Source organism: Thermobia domestica, chromosome 2 (genome assembly GCF_964235325.1).
Source record: "Thermobia domestica chromosome 2, izTheDome1.hap1.1, whole genome shotgun sequence".
NCBI lineage: Eukaryota > Metazoa > Arthropoda > Insecta > Zygentoma > Lepismatidae > Thermobia > Thermobia domestica.
Genome location: NC_137455.1, coordinates 309,356,996 through 309,376,492, shown reverse-complemented (window position 1 = coordinate 309,376,492; position 19,497 = coordinate 309,356,996). Strand labels below are relative to the sequence as shown.

The following is a 19,497-nucleotide window of genomic DNA, read 5'->3' as shown; positions in this document are numbered from 1 at the left end:
GAGCAGTGCTCTTGAATTTTTAAAACATATATGGTCAAGTGCATCAGCGAATAAAAATACAAAGTTTACGAAGTCCTAATCGACCCGATTACAATTCTATAAATCTGCAGGACACCAGAGAACGCAGCATGAATAAAAGTATTCCTTCCATCAGCTTGGGTATTTTCGAGTAGACAAACAAAGCAAACTGTCTAGGGCCGCTGAGCTCTGAAGGGCCGCAAAAGAGAAAAATCAACATTTGGAACAATTTCATTAATGGTTAGCGTATCAGGAGGTGGTGTAGCGACGAGAGAGAGGCCTTCGAACTTAATTTGCCTAGGCTGCAAAACACCAATATCCGGCAGTGTCCTCCACCTAAGTATATATTCAATGTATTAGTGAATCATGTTATCCTTCAATTTGTCCTGTAATATCCTTGTAGGTAGATTCATAGTGTTGTAAAATGCAAATCTTATTTTTTTATTGTTTAAAATTTAAATTGTATCCATTATTTTCTAAGTATCCTTTCACAAGCGGTACCTTTCTGAAACTGCATAACGACATAAAACTAAAGCAATAAGTTTATTTTCTAATACTAGTTCATGTTGCTTTGGTGTATAGGCAATTAAGAGGAAAAGAGTTTCGTTCGCAAGCTTCGAAGTTCCCTGAAAATTATTTTATCATAAGCTATTAAAATCCATTCAGTCACCTGCAAACAATAGTAAAAATAGTTTCTTTAAATGAACTTTAATCAACGTTTTCGTAACAGCTCTTTCCATTGGTATCGTGGTTAGTGCATAGACCATTGACACACAGTAACGGGTTCCATTTCGACCCAGAGCGCTTTGAAAATTTCAACGCATTATGCTGCTTCTAGTTCCACCTTAATATGTAGCTCCACGTCTTATATAGACTTGTTGCTAAAAAGGGACGCTAAACTTCACAGAAATTTTATAAGTATTTTACCGTAGCTAATTTCATAATACAATGTAATGTAAACACTCATCTATGAGAGATATATATAGAGAAAAAAACGCCGTGATCACCTAACTTCTATTTGTCACTCTCGCGAAATACATAATACTGATAACATCTGAACTGGTAACATGTAACATCTGAACTTTACACTAGGTTTCTTTTACTGATATTACACAGAAAACGACAAAATGAGTAAAGAGAAATCGTTCTTTAACGACACGTTATAACAATTTAACATTTTACAAAGGGAGCTCGAAAAATGATTTAAAATAAACAACAAGAAAGTGGCGTGTTTCTAGCACTTACAAATCTATCTTAAAATAAACTAGACGGCCAACCCTGTAATAGACAGAACGCCTTACATATTCTGAAAGCGAGTATTTGGCCCTATAATCGCGCGCGGCTTGTATCCTACGCTTCTACAAGTAGGTGCAATGAATATGGAACCACATAGGGATAGTTCAAGATCCTGCGAAACGGCGGATGATCTCTCTACCTACATGGAAGCAGGGTCTAAATAAGGATCTACTTTCACCTTTAAAAAGAATTTTAAAAAGTATAGGTATATTTCAATTTAAAAAAGACCTAACTTAATGTATATAAAATTCTAACGTGTAGGCGCTGTCTAACTGTCTCTCATCAAGCCTCGCCACTGTTAGAATATATAAACACTATACATTATCTAACTAAAAAGCTAGAGCTCTTCTATAATACATTAAGCGCCTGTATGATATGAATATGAGAAGTCCGAAATATGTACGTATAGATTGTTGCTTGCCACCTATAATACAAGGAAGATAAAATACAATATACCAAAAAAGAAATAAAAAATAAAATTAGCTTTTAAAGAGAGAAAAATATAAAATATTTTCAAAAAGTAACAAAAGAAGAATTAAACTGTTTATAATTTTTAGCTTAGAAGACCAAGATCTGGTGATAAACTAAAGACTTGGGTGATTTAAAAGCTAGCATTTTCTTTTTCAAATTGTTTTAAAAACTGTAAATCGTCTTAACGTCTCGAAACGATATCTGATACTGTTGTCTGATGGATGGCACAACGAAATCTTTTTCTAAAGCATTGAAGGAAGATGTTACCGTACGTTAGTTGTGAATTGATCTCTCATCCAGTTCTAAAAATCTCCGCTTCTTTTGAACAAGATAACAGTGGAGGTTAAGAGGTCGAGACGCACAAGGTGAAAATGTTTAATTTAGAAATATGTTTATTTTTCTAATTTAAATCCAATAAAATAAATTCTTATCTCAATTATATTTTACTTACGCATAGAAATCAATAGCATTTGTAATGGAATCCGTGTATATTGCTTGGAAATTGAGAGCAAATTCGTAAAGTTGTTCAGCGTGACTCAGGAGTTCGTCTGAGTAGGTGCTATTGATGTCCCGGAAGACAATGGAGGTAGCAGCCATTGCAGCTGCAGTTTCAGCAGCAAGATCAGATCCTTTAGAAAGAGAACAAAATAGCAAATTTCCACCCAACTAACAGACATTGAGATTATTATGTTAAACACTGCATTAGTATGCGAAATCGAATATTTTACTTCCTTTAGTTAAGGGTTGAATATATAAATTAAGAGAAATTTAGAAATCCATTTTCCTCGGATAATTTCGATTTTGTATTATATTTTGTAGATAATCTCATGTTTTTGCGTTATTATACTTCTGTAGTTTAGCTATACTAATTGTTTATTTTCATATTATATTGTTATGTAAATTAGTTATCAACATTGTCTTATTGTAATTTGTAATATAAATAATGTAATTTCTCTTCTTTCATTGAATAATGATAATCAGAAACATTAAACATTACAATATCTGTAATTCTTAGGGAAGCACGAGAGATGATTTCTTAATTCAAATAGTGCCTTATCCTAATTGATGTCCCGTGCAGCCCCATGGAGTGTGTGGCTTAATTTTAGACTAAAAATAAATTTTATTTTGCCTAGAAAGCTTATAAGTCTAGATTTTAGATGACATTTTTTTATTTTTATTATGAAACGTTTAACATAAGGTTAGTATGAATTTTCTAGCCAGACTGTACCAGTCAACGACCTCAACAGTGGCACCAATGATGAATTCTAATCAATTCTAACATGACCTAAGTGTATCGCGATGTTATAGAAGTTCAGTAAAGTGTGTCGTCTGTCAAAAAGAAAGAAAAAACGTAGAGAAGAACTGCAGCTGTATAAGCTAAGTAAGAGTGGTATGTGTGTATTTTTAGGATCACAATAGTTGGCCTTATAAGATTATAATGTTAGTATGTGTGTTCGTTGCTCCACAGAACGAAAGTTTATGTTTTTGCAGTAGATAATTACATCGATTATTTCGGCCAAGTCTTAAAACAAATGTTGCTTTCTTCAGTGATTTGTTTTTCTAGTTCAAATTATTTAAGGCAGCAAACCTAATATGAGCGAGTAAGCAATCAAAGATACATCAACATTCGTTTCGAATTGGAATGCAAGTTTCGGATGTTTCAGGTTAATTAGATTGAGAAACTGTCCTTTACTCCATCACATTAAGCCCAAGGCAACCTCGAATCCTGCTGGAAGTTGAGTACAATTTTAATACTTTTGAGGGAAAAGATAGAGCTATTGATTTCAATGAGCATTTCTGCAATAGGTTTTCTAAGCTTGGGACTCCCCCTTTTCTACTTAAGATCCAACCTGTGAATTCGTGTCCGCTGACTGCAATTACTAACTCCCTCAATGAAATGGAATCAACTATTTCCTCACTATCTTCTCGCCGATCCTCTAGCCCTCACAATATTAGTACAGTTTTTCTTTGTAACACAGCACACTCGCTCGCTTACCCTCTGTAATTATTATTCAACGGATGTTTTTTGGAAGGCACCTTTTTCATTTTGTGGAAAACTGCCAATATCATACTTATTTTCAAGTGTGGAGAGAGAAAACAAGTTCCATCCTACAGAACAATTTCTCTTCTCTCTTCTGTGTATATTCTTTGTGAGAAAATAGTTAAAGACAGAATATATAGCTTTGTCAAACCATTTCTAAACAATTTTCAGCATGGTTCGTCTCTTACCAATTTGTCAGTGTTAGCCACACATGCAACCCAAGCAGTAACTGCTAACTCCCAACTTGATGTAGTTTACTTTGACATATTTAAGGGTTTTGATTCCATAAACACCAAGTTTCTTCTTTATAAACCCTCTAATAGACATAACATCCAAGATTCTCTCTTTCCTAGATAGTTATCTCTCAGGGAGAGAACAATGTGCTACTTTTCCTGGGTTCCTGTCTTCGTATAGTCCCGTCTTATCCGAAGTGTCTCAGGGGAGTGTGCTTGGCTCACTTCTGTTTTTTTTACTGTATATAGACGACTTACCTAGCATCTTTTCAATCCCTTCTTCTAATATTTTGCTCTTTGCCGATGACTGTAAACTCCATAGAGTTATTAACACCGTAGATGATATATCTTCACGACAAGCTGACATAGACATGTTAAGTAACTAGTGTTCCAACTGGAATCTGATCTTAAACCCCAACGAATGTTCTTCTACCCTTTTTATCTCCCTAAGAAAGAATGTACTTTGTCAGATATATAAGGTCAATAATGTACCCATTAAACGAGTTCCATCTCAAAAAGAGCTAAGTGTTGTCCCTAACGAAAAACTCTTCTTTGAGAATCACAATATATCAACCTCATCCAAAGCCATGAATCTACTTGGTCTACTTTTTTTTTAGATTTTCTTAAATACAAAGTCTCCCTGTCCTTGCGATGTTTTTTTACAAGGCTTTGTTTTCCCGATCATTGAATATTGTTCATCTGTATGGAATATGGCTGTGCCTACTAATCTATCTCACATCGACTCGTTTTCAAAGTTCTTTCTTGCGATAGTTAAATTTAGAATTCCTGAGTTACGTAAGCATTTAAGAGAGGAACTAATGTCTTTAATAAACTTATGTGCCCCTGAGAAACCACGTCGCACAGCTAATTTACTTTACCTATCTTACATTATCAAAGGTAAAGTTGATTCTGAATTCTTATTACCACAGATTTATCTTCTTGTTCCTTATCGGCGAACTCGCTTTCTAAATTTACTAACCTACGAGTCTCATAGGTTATCAATTGTTAAGTGCTCCTTGTTTTACAGACTAGCGCAAGGTTATAACACAGTTTCAACAGATTTCAACATTTTTACTACTCAGTGAAGATTTAGAAATCAACTGAAGAGAATATTGTAAATTTAGAGGTGAGCTTTCTTTGATTTATATTTGTGTTTTCAATGTTGATATTCTGTTTCAGGCCAATGACCTTGTGCTGTATACAACTTAGTGAATAAATAAATAAATGAATCTATCTATCTATCTATCTATCTATCTATCTATCTATCTATCTATCTATCTATCTATCTATCTATCTATCTATCTATCTATCTATCTATCTATCTATCTATCTATCTATGTATATATAGATATACGTGAATAGTTCATTCTGCCTCCATCCTCGGAATACAATGAATTTATTCTAGTACCTGGGTGTTCTTCGTCAATTTTGAAAGCTGGTCTTGCCATAGTCATTTCCTCTGGTCTTCCCCAATACGCATGGTCACTCGTTCCATTACCAACTTGGCCGTAGAAAACATGGGGTTCCACGTGGCATTTGATGAAGTAATCAGTACCCCATTTCAAAGCATCCGTTGCATATTCGAGTTGCTCTATAAAGGAAAAGAAAGCTTTGTGTAATGAGGAGTGTTACGAAAGAAAGAGTACTGTTAAGAAAGAGTACTTTTTTTGGAATGCATTCATTTATAAGGAATGTATCATGGCATATATCTTTATTTAATATAGAAGCAATGGAGACGAATGAAATTGACCTTTTGGGGCTAAGATAAAATATTTTATAGAATAAGGTTTTCAAATTTTATTTTTACTTTCTAGAGGCGATAGCACAAAAATATGGTGATTATGAAAAATAATCGAACTCGATACTTTTAAGGGATTGACATGTTTCATGGCACCTACATTCCATCAAAGTGATTTATGAATGTTTTTCCGTCTTAATGTATGTACGCTCGTCTAGATGTCATATCGTTCAACATACTTAGATTAAATTTTTAACTAAAGCTTTTATAAGATTCTTCAGTTTTTATTTTTTCGAATTTTCTTCCTACTCCCAAAAATAAGAGTTGTTTACTGAAGGATGAAAATCAAAATTCGAGGTTTTCTGGGAAACTTCTCTAACGATTGTGTTTATATTTCATAAATCAATATACAAAGAACAAACGTATATCATAGTATAAATATTGTTTCCAGAAAAAATCCAGAAGAGATAGTTTACTCTTCGGAGTAAGTTCCCTTGGGATAAATTTCAAAAACGACACAGCAGAATTTGTTCACATTTCATAAATTAAGATTGTTGCTCGTATTTCATTAACAGCCCTACAATTTGGCGTTAGTAATTTTTCCTGAAAAAATCTATAAGTTTTCTCTTGGGGGTGTTTTTTTATGAGTTATCCAGAAGCATCTGGTATAATTTTGTTGATATTTAAGAAATTCTCGTATATGTTTGCTTGACAACGCTACAATGCAGCATAGGCTGTTCCTCCTGGAAAACTCCTCAAAGTTACAGTCTACTCTTGGGGATGAATTGTTTCAGGCGATTTTCTCAAAAACTGCTCAGCCGATTTTCTTCACATTTCATAAGTAAATATTAACAACACTATATCTAATATTCTTCTGAAGCTATTTTTAAAATGGAAATTACTCCATTTTGAAACGGAGGTTTACTTTAGAATTACTCTCAGGGTGATTTTTTCAGACGCTTTTTATTTCGAAAATTTCTCAGACAAATTTTACTATTTTTCACAAATATTTTAACTTTCCCATTCTGTGATATAAACCTTTTCTTCTTAAGATATCCGCAGAGGGTAGTTTATTCTTGGGGTAAGTTTTTTTTTTCAATCAGTTTATTCACCAAAAATACTCAGCCAAGTTTGTGCACATTTCGTAAAAGGAAAACGAAAAGAAAACTCCTTCAACAATCTTGACGCAAGTTTATTTCTTCTGAAACTGTTCACAAGGGATAGTTGATTCTTGGAGTGAATTTATTCAAATGATCGTCTCAAAAATTGCTCAGACGACTTTACTCATACAGAAATTATACAAATAAACAATAAGAAGCCTGCAATATAGCATTGCTTTATGACATTTCAAATGAAACATCAGTTATTTAGTTTTTGGTGTGTGTCCTCCTCCATGTTTTTCGAGAACATCTATAATAATTATGTTCATATTTCATAAACAAAATGTTCTAGTAATAAGTGCAGCATGACTTGATTTAATTTTGTAGGCTAAATGAAAGTAAGGAAGTTTAATGCAGAGGTTCATACCTATTATTGTATACGTTATAGACGGTTTTGTTTACTACTATTACTGTTATTTATTTTACCTTCTTTTGAATTACATGAAATGAAATCTTTGAGCTTTATGTCTCACAGTTTTGCCTTGTAGGCTAAAGGAAACGGCGATGGTGAGAACAATGAAATGAAGAAAGTGACAGGAAATGGGAGAACCCCGAGGAAACCCACGCACACGATAACTGTTTACCACAAATCGCACTTGGTGCGAACTGGAATGTAACCAGGAATCTCACTCACCACAGTGAACACTTCACCAATGAGAAACTACGGTCCCACACCACAGTTTTAAAAAACTCAAATTATTTTTTCTCTTTCTCTGTCATTCTTTGCTAATGATTATATTCGTTCACTAATGTAGTTACACCGAGGGTATAATTGACTACATATAGACTATTAACCCTTAACTGTGCTGGTGGATCCCACACAGTTCCCCAAAGGAACCCACGTGGTTTTCATTTCCATTTTGAAAAAAAATAAGTGCGTCCAATGATGAAAAAATATTTCTACGCTCACTGATACCAAGCTTCTTAATATTATGCATTTGAGAACGACGGGAAGAGGCCAACACATTCCTACTGATGAACACAGATCGTATATCGAGACGAGAAAAAGTAGAATTTCTTGTGAATTGATAGCAGTACTTACAAGGGACTTATGGGAACCTTGACAGCTAGATATTTATGAAAATTGGTACCCTGACTAATTATGGATCGCTAATCATCGTGGTGATAGTCATTCTGTACGGAAATGCCTTGTTTACTCGCTAAATAAACACACTGCTGAACAAGACTGCACTTATTTAATATAAAAACACATTTACACGTGACGTTTCGATCTTCTAGCCAAGATCCTCATCATATCCTCATCAGATCCTCATAAGAGATCCTTATCATTACCCGCTAAGTATAATGCATATACCAGACAGTGACCGGGTTAGGCTGTGACGAGTTATACCCTAAAAGTATCGGAAAAAGGCAGTAAATGAGAAATGTGTGCAAGTAACCTGAAACCTATCGGGGGAGGACACGGGACCAAAAATACGGCAGTAGTATCGCACAAGCAGTGTTCCCATCCAAACACAAACATATAGTTTTTCAAATAAAATGTATACCATTTTATGGCATTACAACGTGAAAGAAACTAAGCAAAAGGTGGGTTATCAATTTTGTCAAATAAGGAAGACATAGGCCTAAGGCTCTAAAGTTGAGAAATTATGGGACCTGTATAAAGAAACGAACAAGTGTACAACAACAACAAGACTGCGAAAGGAACAAATGTACAGTAGGGATTAAACCACACCATGCATAGTATTCAGTGACTAACAGGCTTGATGCTTCATATCGAGTGTGCAGCTAGGGCAAGAAATGTACTTATTTTGCCATACTATCTATGTTTTTCTGTTGTATGCATTGGTGTATTATGTTAAAATATTTTGCGCCTGTATATTGTTCTTAACCTGAATGCAGTGTGTTTTGTCTTCATTGTGGTCTCACATGTTAACGTATCCTATACTCTTGACTGACACCTATCGTAGGTCATTAATCTTTGCGAATAAATTCTGACTTTCTTGTCATGTATTTGTTCGCTTTTACGCCAGAGTTTTTCTGTAATCTTTTTAGGCGCTACACCGTCGTTTCTGTGGTTTGGAAGGCATGCAGGATTTTATGCAATGTTTCAACCCCAAGACAATGTTTCATTTTATAGTTCTCAAGAACAGCTCGAGATATCGATTCCTCACAAACACCATTGGAATTGCTGCGCCACAGAAAGACTTTCTGTTCACATTTGCACCTATGTCACATGTGACTTCTTCTTTATATGGCTACTCTAACATGTTCCCTTTTTTGCGTGAATCCTGTATCAAGCCTGTTAGACACTGAACACTGTATATAGTGTGGTTTACTCCCTACTGTACATTTGTTCCTTCTGCAGCCTTGTTGTACATTTATTCGTTTCTCTGTACGGACCCCGTAACTTCTCAACTTTAGAGCCTCATATCTCCCTTATTTGGCAACACTGGTAACTCATCTTTTGATTATTTTCGTTCCCATTTTATGCCAATTGTTTTAATGCCATAAAATGGCATACGCTCTATTTGAAAAACTATATGTTTGTGTTGGAGTGGCAACACTGCTTGTGCGATACTACTGCCGTGTTCTTGATCTTGCGTCCCCCTCTCATAGGTATCAGGTTATTTGCACACATCTTTTATTTTCTGTCTTTTCCCGGCATTTTTGGAGTATAACTCGGCACAACCTTATCCAGTCACTGCCTGGTATATGTATTATATGTAGAGGGTAAGCAAGACATTTCCGCACCGAGTGACTATCACCACGATGATTAGCGATCCATAATTAGTCAGGGTACAAATTTTCATAAATATCTATCTGTCACGATTCGCATACATCCCTTGTTAGTACTGCGAGAAGCGAAAATCGTACAAACTTTCATTGGACCATAGACACCCGACGCGCTACCAAAAGGGAATTCGGTGAAACCTTTCACAAGAAATAAGAACAAGGAAACCAAACCTTCTCGTTCAAAATGTCAAAAACTTGTGCGTCAGGAGCACTGAAACATCATTTTCTCCATCTACTTTTGAAAACTTGCTTTGTGTCACGTACGCACAGTGCATTATAAACATTATAAAATACTTTTTTTTTTTAGATGGATGCAATAACTCTCAAAAATTAGTAGCGTGTCACATTTTACTGTAAAAGCGCTGTTTATTATTCAATCTGAATATATAGTTCTACTAATATCAGTCAGGTTTGAATATATTATAATGATTTTGTGCATATTACTTCTTGTAAAACAGACAGTGAAATTTATTTGTATTACGAATACTCTAATTGATATGTATTTCGTGCAATAAATAGCAAAACATATACAAAAAAATTGTGGAGAATAAAGTTCTTTGAAATACAAAAATAAAGTAATAATAAATTTAAAATTGAGAGATCCTACCAAGACGTAAATGTTAATTGAAACCATCAACCCAGTTCGGTAACATAACAAACAATATTCAAAGGTGTATTTGTATTATTAACAACGTAACTTGCTTACCTGTAGAAACATAAGCATCTGTATTAGAAAGAATACCCCAGCTGAGGTATGTAACTGTGAAAGCCATGGGAAAGCCAAACTTTACTAAATCGCCAGCTGAAAATAGAATAATCATCCTCTGAGTAGGTAGTTTATGAGAAACCATTCTAAGAATACTTTACTATTCAAAATTTTGTTGAGATAGAGAAAAAGCATAATTAAATACGATCTTCTGTTTTTTTTTTAAATTGTAAAACCATTAGGCCAGATGAAATAATTCTGTTAGAAACTTTGTTGATAATATTTCCTAAAGTAGGTAGGCAATGGCAACAATAGAAGTAGAAATGTTGTTTCAGAAATGTTGGAAGCAAATAATTCAAAGAACGTTTCCATTGTTGTATACAAAGCATCAGAACGCTTAATATAGTTCTTAATGTTCTGAGTTTCCTGTTTGAATAGTTACGTAAAAATGTACGTTATGTGCTTTTTAAAAAGTCAGAAATGAAATGAGGCAGTAGTGGTATAAGTCGGCTGGTAGGTCCTGTATACCAGGAATATTTTTTATGGTACAGGCAATAGTGTCAACTTCAAGATTTATAATGTACACTTGTAGATACGTAATTGTGATTATTAATAATGTTTCAATATTCCATTTCCAAGGAAATAAAAAGCACGCATCCAGGGGTAAGCGCAAAAGAAAAGAAAGTTAATATTCCTGTAATCGATCTTGTAGAAGGTTAGCTAATTAAATTATATTTCCTCGTTATGCTATTAAATGACTTGTTAATTAAAATATAGTACACATCTTTTTTATGAATGTATTTGTGAATGCCCTCTTTCTTAAAGTCTGTCATAAGGTAACCCTAGTCTCCCGCTAACGTACTGCCCTACTAATGTCAATGAATAACACACCAATAAAATTAGAGGTTATAATTATTTGATTTTTCCCTTGCATGCAGTGTTCGAAGTGGAAAAAAAGCAGAGGCGGTATGTTTTATTATGATTTTGACTCAACATACCGGCTACTTAAATATTGTCTTGATCACAGAAAAACCAGAGACGGTATGTCCTCATTACTGAAAAACCAGAGGCAGTATGGCATACCACCGCATACCGTCTCACTTCGACCACTGCTTGCATGGCTTTAGAGTGTCTAAAAGCAATACCATACCGTCATAGTATCCACCAGTAAGATCTTCTCCGTTTTCTCCTTGGTCACCTAAGGCAGAATCTCCTCTCCAGGGAACACGGTTGTTTGCAGGAAGCTTCCCTGACCTTTGGGCCTCATAGAACAAGTAAGAGAGACCCAAGACCTCTCCGTAGTCATACTGCGCAGCTATAAAACAACAGATATATATTTTTTTTAGAAAATTAGAGTAACGGGTGGCAATTCTGCTATGGTTGTCAGTCACGCTTACTAATACGGAACGAACTTATAGAGAAACATAAAAAAAGGTCTCTCTCTCTCTCTCTCACACACACACACACATACAGACACACACACACACTCATACACATACACATACACACAATATAAGTTCTTTTTCCACAAAAATTGTAGATATAAAATTATTGAGGGACAATTACAACTGTTTAATACGTTTATGTACAAAATACCCTGTAAACAATCTATGAGGATGAAGAAATGACGGCAGGACTTCACCAACATCATTGTTAAATCCCAAAATAGTCTCATTGTTTGAATTTTTTGCCGTAAAGAAAGAGAAGGTAAAGAACAACAATGATTTGGGTGTTTTGAACTTTTGGTTTGGTACTTGCGTGAATTTTCTATAGTCATCTTACAGAATTGGTTTTATCCACATAGGCTAATAAACTATGTGGGTTCTCAAAATTGACACAAATGTTTTGGTTGATGGGATGCTTATATTTGATTTATAGGCTATTAAGAATTTGCATTTGGGTAGCGAACTGCTAAACAAATTTACATTTTCATAGTTCATAAGTTTCATACATTATTTTGTTAAGCGAAGGAAAGTAATCATATTATTATTATTATTATTATTATTATTATTATTATTATTATTATTATTATTATTATTATTATTACGAGGAGGTGAGAGTAGCATTGTCATATTTCCCTATCGTAAATACAGGACGTGCATTGTAAAAAAATCTAAACATACATGCAGCACATAAATTATTTTTACATTAAAGATATATTAACTTTCTTAACAGTACGATTAATTACTTAACTATTTTGATTAATATGTGCTGCATTATTTTCATGTGCTTCGCCCCTAAAAGTGTAATATTACAATTCTAGCAGCATTGTGAGTTGACATGGATTCAAACATTTGAACTGGTGGTGTTAGTAAACAAATGTACGACAAATGTGCGTCCTGTACAACTACCGTATGGCAATAAATTGCAAAATCATTCAGGAGAATCTCCATATGCATTATATCTGGTACAGTCAGCGACTGTAAAAAGTGGAGGTTGGATACATAAGAAATGATAGCTTTTTCCAGTAGCAGAATAGTTTCACTGTATGTCTGATAGTTGGACAACCAACATGACAGCAAATACATGCCCGAAAACATAACATACCAGGATATTCCTCCATTTGGAGGAAAAAGTATTACTATCTGAGAGCATCACTTAGAGAAACAACCACGAGATAAATCTGCAGAAATTCCATTCACTTTAAGATCAAAGAGATAGGAATTAATGCAAAGAAAACGAAAAGAATAATACGCATCATGCAGAGACCGAAAAAGTATGGAAAACTAAACAAAATGAGAAAAGAAGGAAAGAGGGAAAGGAAAGAGCAAAAGACATGGGAATAAATTAAATTTTAACACTTATTAATAAACAATCTCCGTCTTTCCCCCTACCCCCGTATTGTCTTGTTTTTCTCCCTTCATAGGATAAATCTCTTTCAGTATCAAACGCGAACATCATTTGTAATGTTTAATTCCTTGAAAAAAAATGCAATTCAGTCTAGGCTGAGACTCGAACACAGAATCCTGAGAACGACAGTCACACACGGTACCCACTTATCTACATAGGCTCTATCAGGTGTGTTTATAATTCAACCATTACATGCGCTGTCATCAAGCGTGTTAAATCAGCCATTGACTGTGAGTTACTCCAGTTACACATGAAGTTAGAATTTCATTTACGGCCTTTAGCTATCTACGGCAACAGGCCCCATGTTTTCATTAAAAGCATTTGTGCTGTAGATTAACATCAAGAATACATTAATCTATTATGAATTAATCTCTTGGGTGCACCAACACACATACATACATCGTATATACGTATATAGAGATATAATCGGATTGATTAAGGATTAAATGAGTTATTTCGTAAATTTACGAAACGGGTCTTGAAGGACAGTAATGACATCTCGTAGCGTTGTTACGTAACACACGTAATATAAATAAAGCTTCAAAACCAAAAGTTACAAGTTCTGCCGTGGCTAAGTCGGTAGAACGTCTTTTTCTTAAGCGGTACAACGCGGGTTCAAATCTCGGCTGGTTCATTTTGATTTTTCTTTTTCTCAAAATACATTCCTATATGTTTGTATTTGTCAATAATAATTGCTTTATTGCATTTTTTGTAGATTAACTTAAATTAGTGAGGTTAAGTAAAGTCAAGAAGGTTAAGATAAATATATGACTGCTTTATACGTGTGTGCAGTCCAGAGATGGAGTGAGTCAGTGGGTCAATTGCGTCAAGATTTGTAAGTGGGTCATGGGTCAACAGGATGTGACTCACTGCGATAGACAACCCACCGTGACTCACTCTGACCAAACTACCCATTCTGATCCACACTGACCCACTGATCCACTCTGACTTACGACCCCATTCTGCTCAGTGCATTGTAGACAGTTTCTTCTGAGCACTGGTGAATTTGTCTACCTTTTACTTTCAAGGCCTCCTTTTTTCTTCTTTTTTCATTTGTCTCTATTGAAGAAGGAATTTCAGGCACTCTTGCAGAACTTCAGGCAATTGATCATATTTGGAATTGTAATAATAGCAATAGGACTTACTTCTTGATTTTTCAAACACATCCTGTGAGTTTTTAGAGGAGCTAACTACTGGAGAAAAAAAATGTGAATTACCTATAATGTACGAATAATTATATAAAACATTGAATATAACTGTGTGTGTGATCGTCATGATCAAATTGCAAAGTGAACTGAAATGACATTTGGTATATACATAGTTAGGCCCTGATCTCAATATCATTTTTAAAACTCTTTTATTGGGAGGGAGCATTTTCTATATATAGGGTTGATTTCTAAAAATAATCGAAAACGATGAATATTACTTCAGAAACAAATTGAAAAGCAATTATTGAGAAATAAAAACTACAGTTTTATGCATTTTACATCTACTGCTTTTTATTATAATAACTGCTGAAACTTGTGTTTATGTATGGAGCGTTACAGCATAAGGATATCACGTCATAAACTTGTGAGGAAAATTTACATAAAATTTGTACTGCAAGCTTAATTACATGGGAATTTTAAATTTGTACGGGATGCTTAATTATATGGCCAATTTTAGACTTCTCTTTACTTTGGTCTACTTTACCTTGATTTGAGACTTTCAAATTTCATCCTATTTTCCACTGAAAATGTCTGTAAGTCAACAAAGAAATAATTATATATGATAATTAAAGTTAAATTCATCGCAATTTGGCCCATGACAAACATTTTATCATTGTATATCGTAAAGATCACATCCACCGGTATTGTAACAGAGCGGTGCTTGAGCGTTGAACCGTGGAAATTCAAACTCCGATTAGTGATAATTTCACAGCCTTGTTTTATTACAATTGTAAACTTTATTTAGTTTTAAAGAGAGCGTGGATTATGGGTCAGAGTTGATGACGATGGGTTTTGGCGGGTCGGAGTTGGTCACAATGGTTCAGAGTGGGTCATAGTGGGTGGTGGGTCGCAGTGGATCACATGCTGTTGATCTACTTGACCCACTCCAACTCTGATTAACGCTTCGACATCTGGAGTAAATAAGTTCTGCCAGGGGACCCTTTTCCTTTCAATATATATATTTTGATATGCTCATATTTATTATTATTAATTACTTTCTTGCATTTTTTCCTACATTATCTTAGATTAATGACCGTGGTTTAGGATAGATTATATAAAGTGAAATGCGGTTATGTATGTTTACACTTTCGTTTCTTTCTTTCAAAATACACTCCTATCTATTCACGTAGTCCAAAAGTAGGCATACACCTCTTCATTGATCAAGTATAACATTCTAGTTTATGAGTTTATTTGCTTCGGCTCTTCCGAGCTTAAGATGTAAGTAAAACACATTAAGAACAAATAATAAAGAAACTAAGTCTATCTGATGGATAACAATAAAAAATTATATAAAATGCAATGAACTGATCAGTACGGCACTGTAAACTTATTTTTGGGCCACCCTGTATATTACTAATAATTTATTTCTTGCATTTATTAATAACTAGCTGAAATACACACTTTTCGCATGGGTCAGATAAAATACCTATGCAAACAAACTGAACAACGAAACGAAAAGATATCGGTTATTTTCTAATACTTTTACATATCCCGGTAAACGCTCCCTGTGACCCCCTGGTTCGAAATTTAAAAGAACGCCTCTCGCCCGCAGGCGATTGGCCTGTATTTGAAAGTCAACGCCTCTGGAAGAATCACCATTCATCTCAGCGACCGTGAAAACTAAGGATTTGACACTAATATTGGTCATTTTGGAATATTTTTTATATATTTCGGTACCCCACCTCCAGGGTGACACCGACCCGCATACAATGGTAGCCTATTTTCAAAGTCATCGCTAATGGAAGTGTCACCATTGTTCTCAGCGACGGCGCTAACTATAAATTCAACACAAAAACCGGTCATTTTCTAATGTTTTTACATGTCTCGGTAAACGGTCCCTTCCCCTGAGAAACTGGTTCGAATTGAAAAAACGCTTCGTTCTGGTCTGGAGCCTGGATAAAGTATCCGTGACCAAAGTTTAGTAACTTTCGGTCAACTCGTCTGATTCCCAGGCCGCACACAGACAGACACACAAACAAACTCGTATTTCATACACAACAACAGATAACACAACCCAGAGCATTTTTTCTTTTTTACATAGCACAGCGTTCTTTGTCATAGAACGTTGCTATGTTGCTTCCACGCAGTCAAACCTTCTAGTAAGTGCCTGAGGCAATTAGTCTTTTATACGTAAACACGTGCGTTTGCCTCTTCTGTAGAAGTAATGGGTCGCGTGTACTTCTAGTACAGCTATTTTGTTGATGTATTGACCTTGAAGAACCTACAAATGGATTTTCATTAAGCCACGAGTCGCTTTTGTCCGTGAAGTTGATATACAGTAGAAATGACCTATTCATTATTAACCCGATGTAAAATACTAAGATTATATTGGTTTTACCTGAACACCCACAAATTTGATGTAGCAAGAGGCCTTCCCACAACTGCTTCCAATCCGGCATAAATTTCAAGGTTAACTTTTTGAATTATACACAAGAGTATCATTGATATGTTAGTGTTAATAATATTTATGGAACTAGACAAGTTTTTAACTTCCAAACTGTGCGGTGCATAAAAGTCGGAAGTCTCATAGAGTGGTTTCATCCGTGTGTGTGACAGATACCAGAGCAAAGATAAAAGTGATATCGGGAAGTGATTTTCTGCCATTGATTCTGCATCCAAAGAATAGGTCCATCTCATCCGTTAACTCCATATTCAAGCCAGAAGTGGTCCAAATTAGCTATTTTTCGTGTCTCGTCTCGTCTCGTAAACGAGACGAGACAGAACTCTTTGGGACAAGACAAGGCAGACGTTTTCGAGACGAGACACGAGACGAGACGAGACGTCTATTGAAATGTCTCGTCTCGTCTCCTGTCTCGAAATTGCAAACACAGTTTTTGAATTTAAAGCACACACACAGCAAACGTAACGTTTTCGATGTTACTCGGATGACACATTAAGATGTTAGAACATTGAAACCGTTACGTTTGCTCTGCGTTTTTTTTTAAAATAAAGTTAAGTGTGATAGCCTTGTTAGCTGATTTTTATTAAATTATTTCTTCATGTTTAATTTTTCGGTTGTTTCTAGTGATCACTCCTTAATTTCCTACAGTAATTTGAGTCCGACATTTATAATTGAATTTAAGTTTTGGTTCCATCGCATTTTATTGTGAATATTAAAGTTGCCTTACAACATATTTAATTTTGACTGAGGAAATGAAATTTCTTCACGTATTTGTGAATTCGAACCCCTGCCCTGGATGACTTTTGTATGTGTCCTTAACCTTACTTTTTACAACGTATGTCCTGCACAGTAAAAAAATAACTGTGTTGATTCAACACCATTGGCGGAGCTATGGGGGGATGGAGGGTATTGTCCCCCAACTTTTAGACAAAAAATGAGTTATTCATATTAATTCCACACTCGTCTAGGAAGTATTCCACAGGTCGAGACCGGCCAAAAGGTCTGTCCCCCCAGCAGGCAATCCTAACTCCGCCCATGTTCAAGACAATGCGGTGACCCAACGTGACTACCACTTTTTGTGTTAAATCAACACAACACCGGTGTTGATTTCGGTAGTGGGAGAAAAAAAGGTTAGCTGCAGGGAGATTTGAATGGATTAGTCAGTTAGAAGTCAAGCGTCTTACCTAATTGGCTAACTCATCAGACAGAAAAAAAAACCCTTAAACCAGTATAGAGATAAAAAAAATGTTGCTGAACACTAAACACAAAGTTACTCTCACGACATATACCATGATTTAATTACTTTTTCAATCGTCAACTAAGAAGCACATTTCCCTATTCCTTTCAGTACCCTTTCTGTAGTTTTATTTTTTTAAGCCACTACACGACCTGGCGACGCGACGGCCAAAACATTTTCTTTCATCGCGCTTTTGTTATTATCTCTGGATCCAATCATAGCATCGCTATTACTAGCGTCAAGCCATAATAGTAAATACGGTCGTAATTGGAATACCCATCAAGTTCCTTTTTTTTCTTTTTTTTTTACACTTTCACTGTCAAAAACATTCTTATTATCAGCAGGCTATTATCATATCTAATATAAGTGTGTTAGGACTTGGAAACGATTTGTGAAAGTTAGGAAAATCACGCCGCCATTTTAAACCTGTCTTAAGACCGCCTTTACTATTATGATTGTCGTATGCAATTACTAACTCCAGTATCGCAGTAGACATGCCTATCTGACTTGACTCGCGGTTTTAGAGAGTAAGGTAGGTTGTACGGAATACTATTAAAAAAAAATAGTGAGTCGGTATTGAAATCTTGAACACGTTCAGGAAGGCCTGTTTCAATTCAGTTTGGCATTTTACTTCGTAGGAGCTTTTATTTTCAGTTGTTTGCCACCCTCTAAACGTGCCCTTACTCGCTCCTAACAACAATCAGTATCGTCTGGGGCCAGTGCAGTCACATCGAACTTTACTTGTCGTGTTAACATTACTTGACATTAATGTCTTCGTTTTCGACGTATCTATGAGCAATATATATTCGTGTATTCGTGCCGGTAAAACAAATTTCAATGTTTCAGAATGTTAAAAAAAAGTTCAGGGTCGAGGAGCCTCAAACCAGCGGCGCAAATCTGTCTTCAACATTGGGAAGGGGGGAGGCAGGGGGACGAGTAAGACCGTTCCCGTATTTATTCCACATACCGTATTATCCGACATATCATTGCAGGTAAAAAGTAGGATCAATCGGCAAGAAGAACTGCAGGTTGTATGTGTTTTTGATGCTCTGGACTCTATCGCCTAGCACGCCCGTCTACACCATGACTCATACGTCTATCATTCAGTGCAGGCACGTATTCAAGTTTTCTTTTCGGATGGGGCAAAACACGAATCCTCCTAAGCACTTAATTCTAATGTTTCAAAATTATCGATATTATTATTATTATTATTAATAATAATAATAATAATAATAATAATAATAATAATAATAATAATAATAATAATAATAATAATGAAACAGTTCTGTATTTTTCTTAAACTTTTTCTTACTTTTCATTTATAAACCGCTTTACTTTAAACAAACTGCATTGCAGCACAAACAAAATCAAAAAATATTTT

The 19,497-nt window shown here is 35.1% G+C and overlaps 1 protein-coding gene across 1 annotated transcript in view; it reads right to left on the bottom strand.

Moving 5' to 3' along the window:
• Window positions 1-19,497, bottom strand: part of LOC145679477 (uncharacterized) — a 50,211-nt gene that overhangs the window by 7,403 nt on the left and 23,311 nt on the right. The window contains exons 3-6 of the mRNA XM_081750056.1: window positions 11,571-11,735; window positions 10,421-10,516; window positions 5,468-5,650; window positions 2,237-2,414 (exon numbers count right to left, since the gene is read on the bottom strand). Coding sequence (XP_081606182.1) covers window positions 2,237-2,414; window positions 5,468-5,650; window positions 10,421-10,516; window positions 11,571-11,735 — 622 coding nt within the window. The remainder of the gene's footprint in view (window positions 1-2,236; window positions 2,415-5,467; window positions 5,651-10,420; window positions 10,517-11,570; window positions 11,736-19,497) is intronic.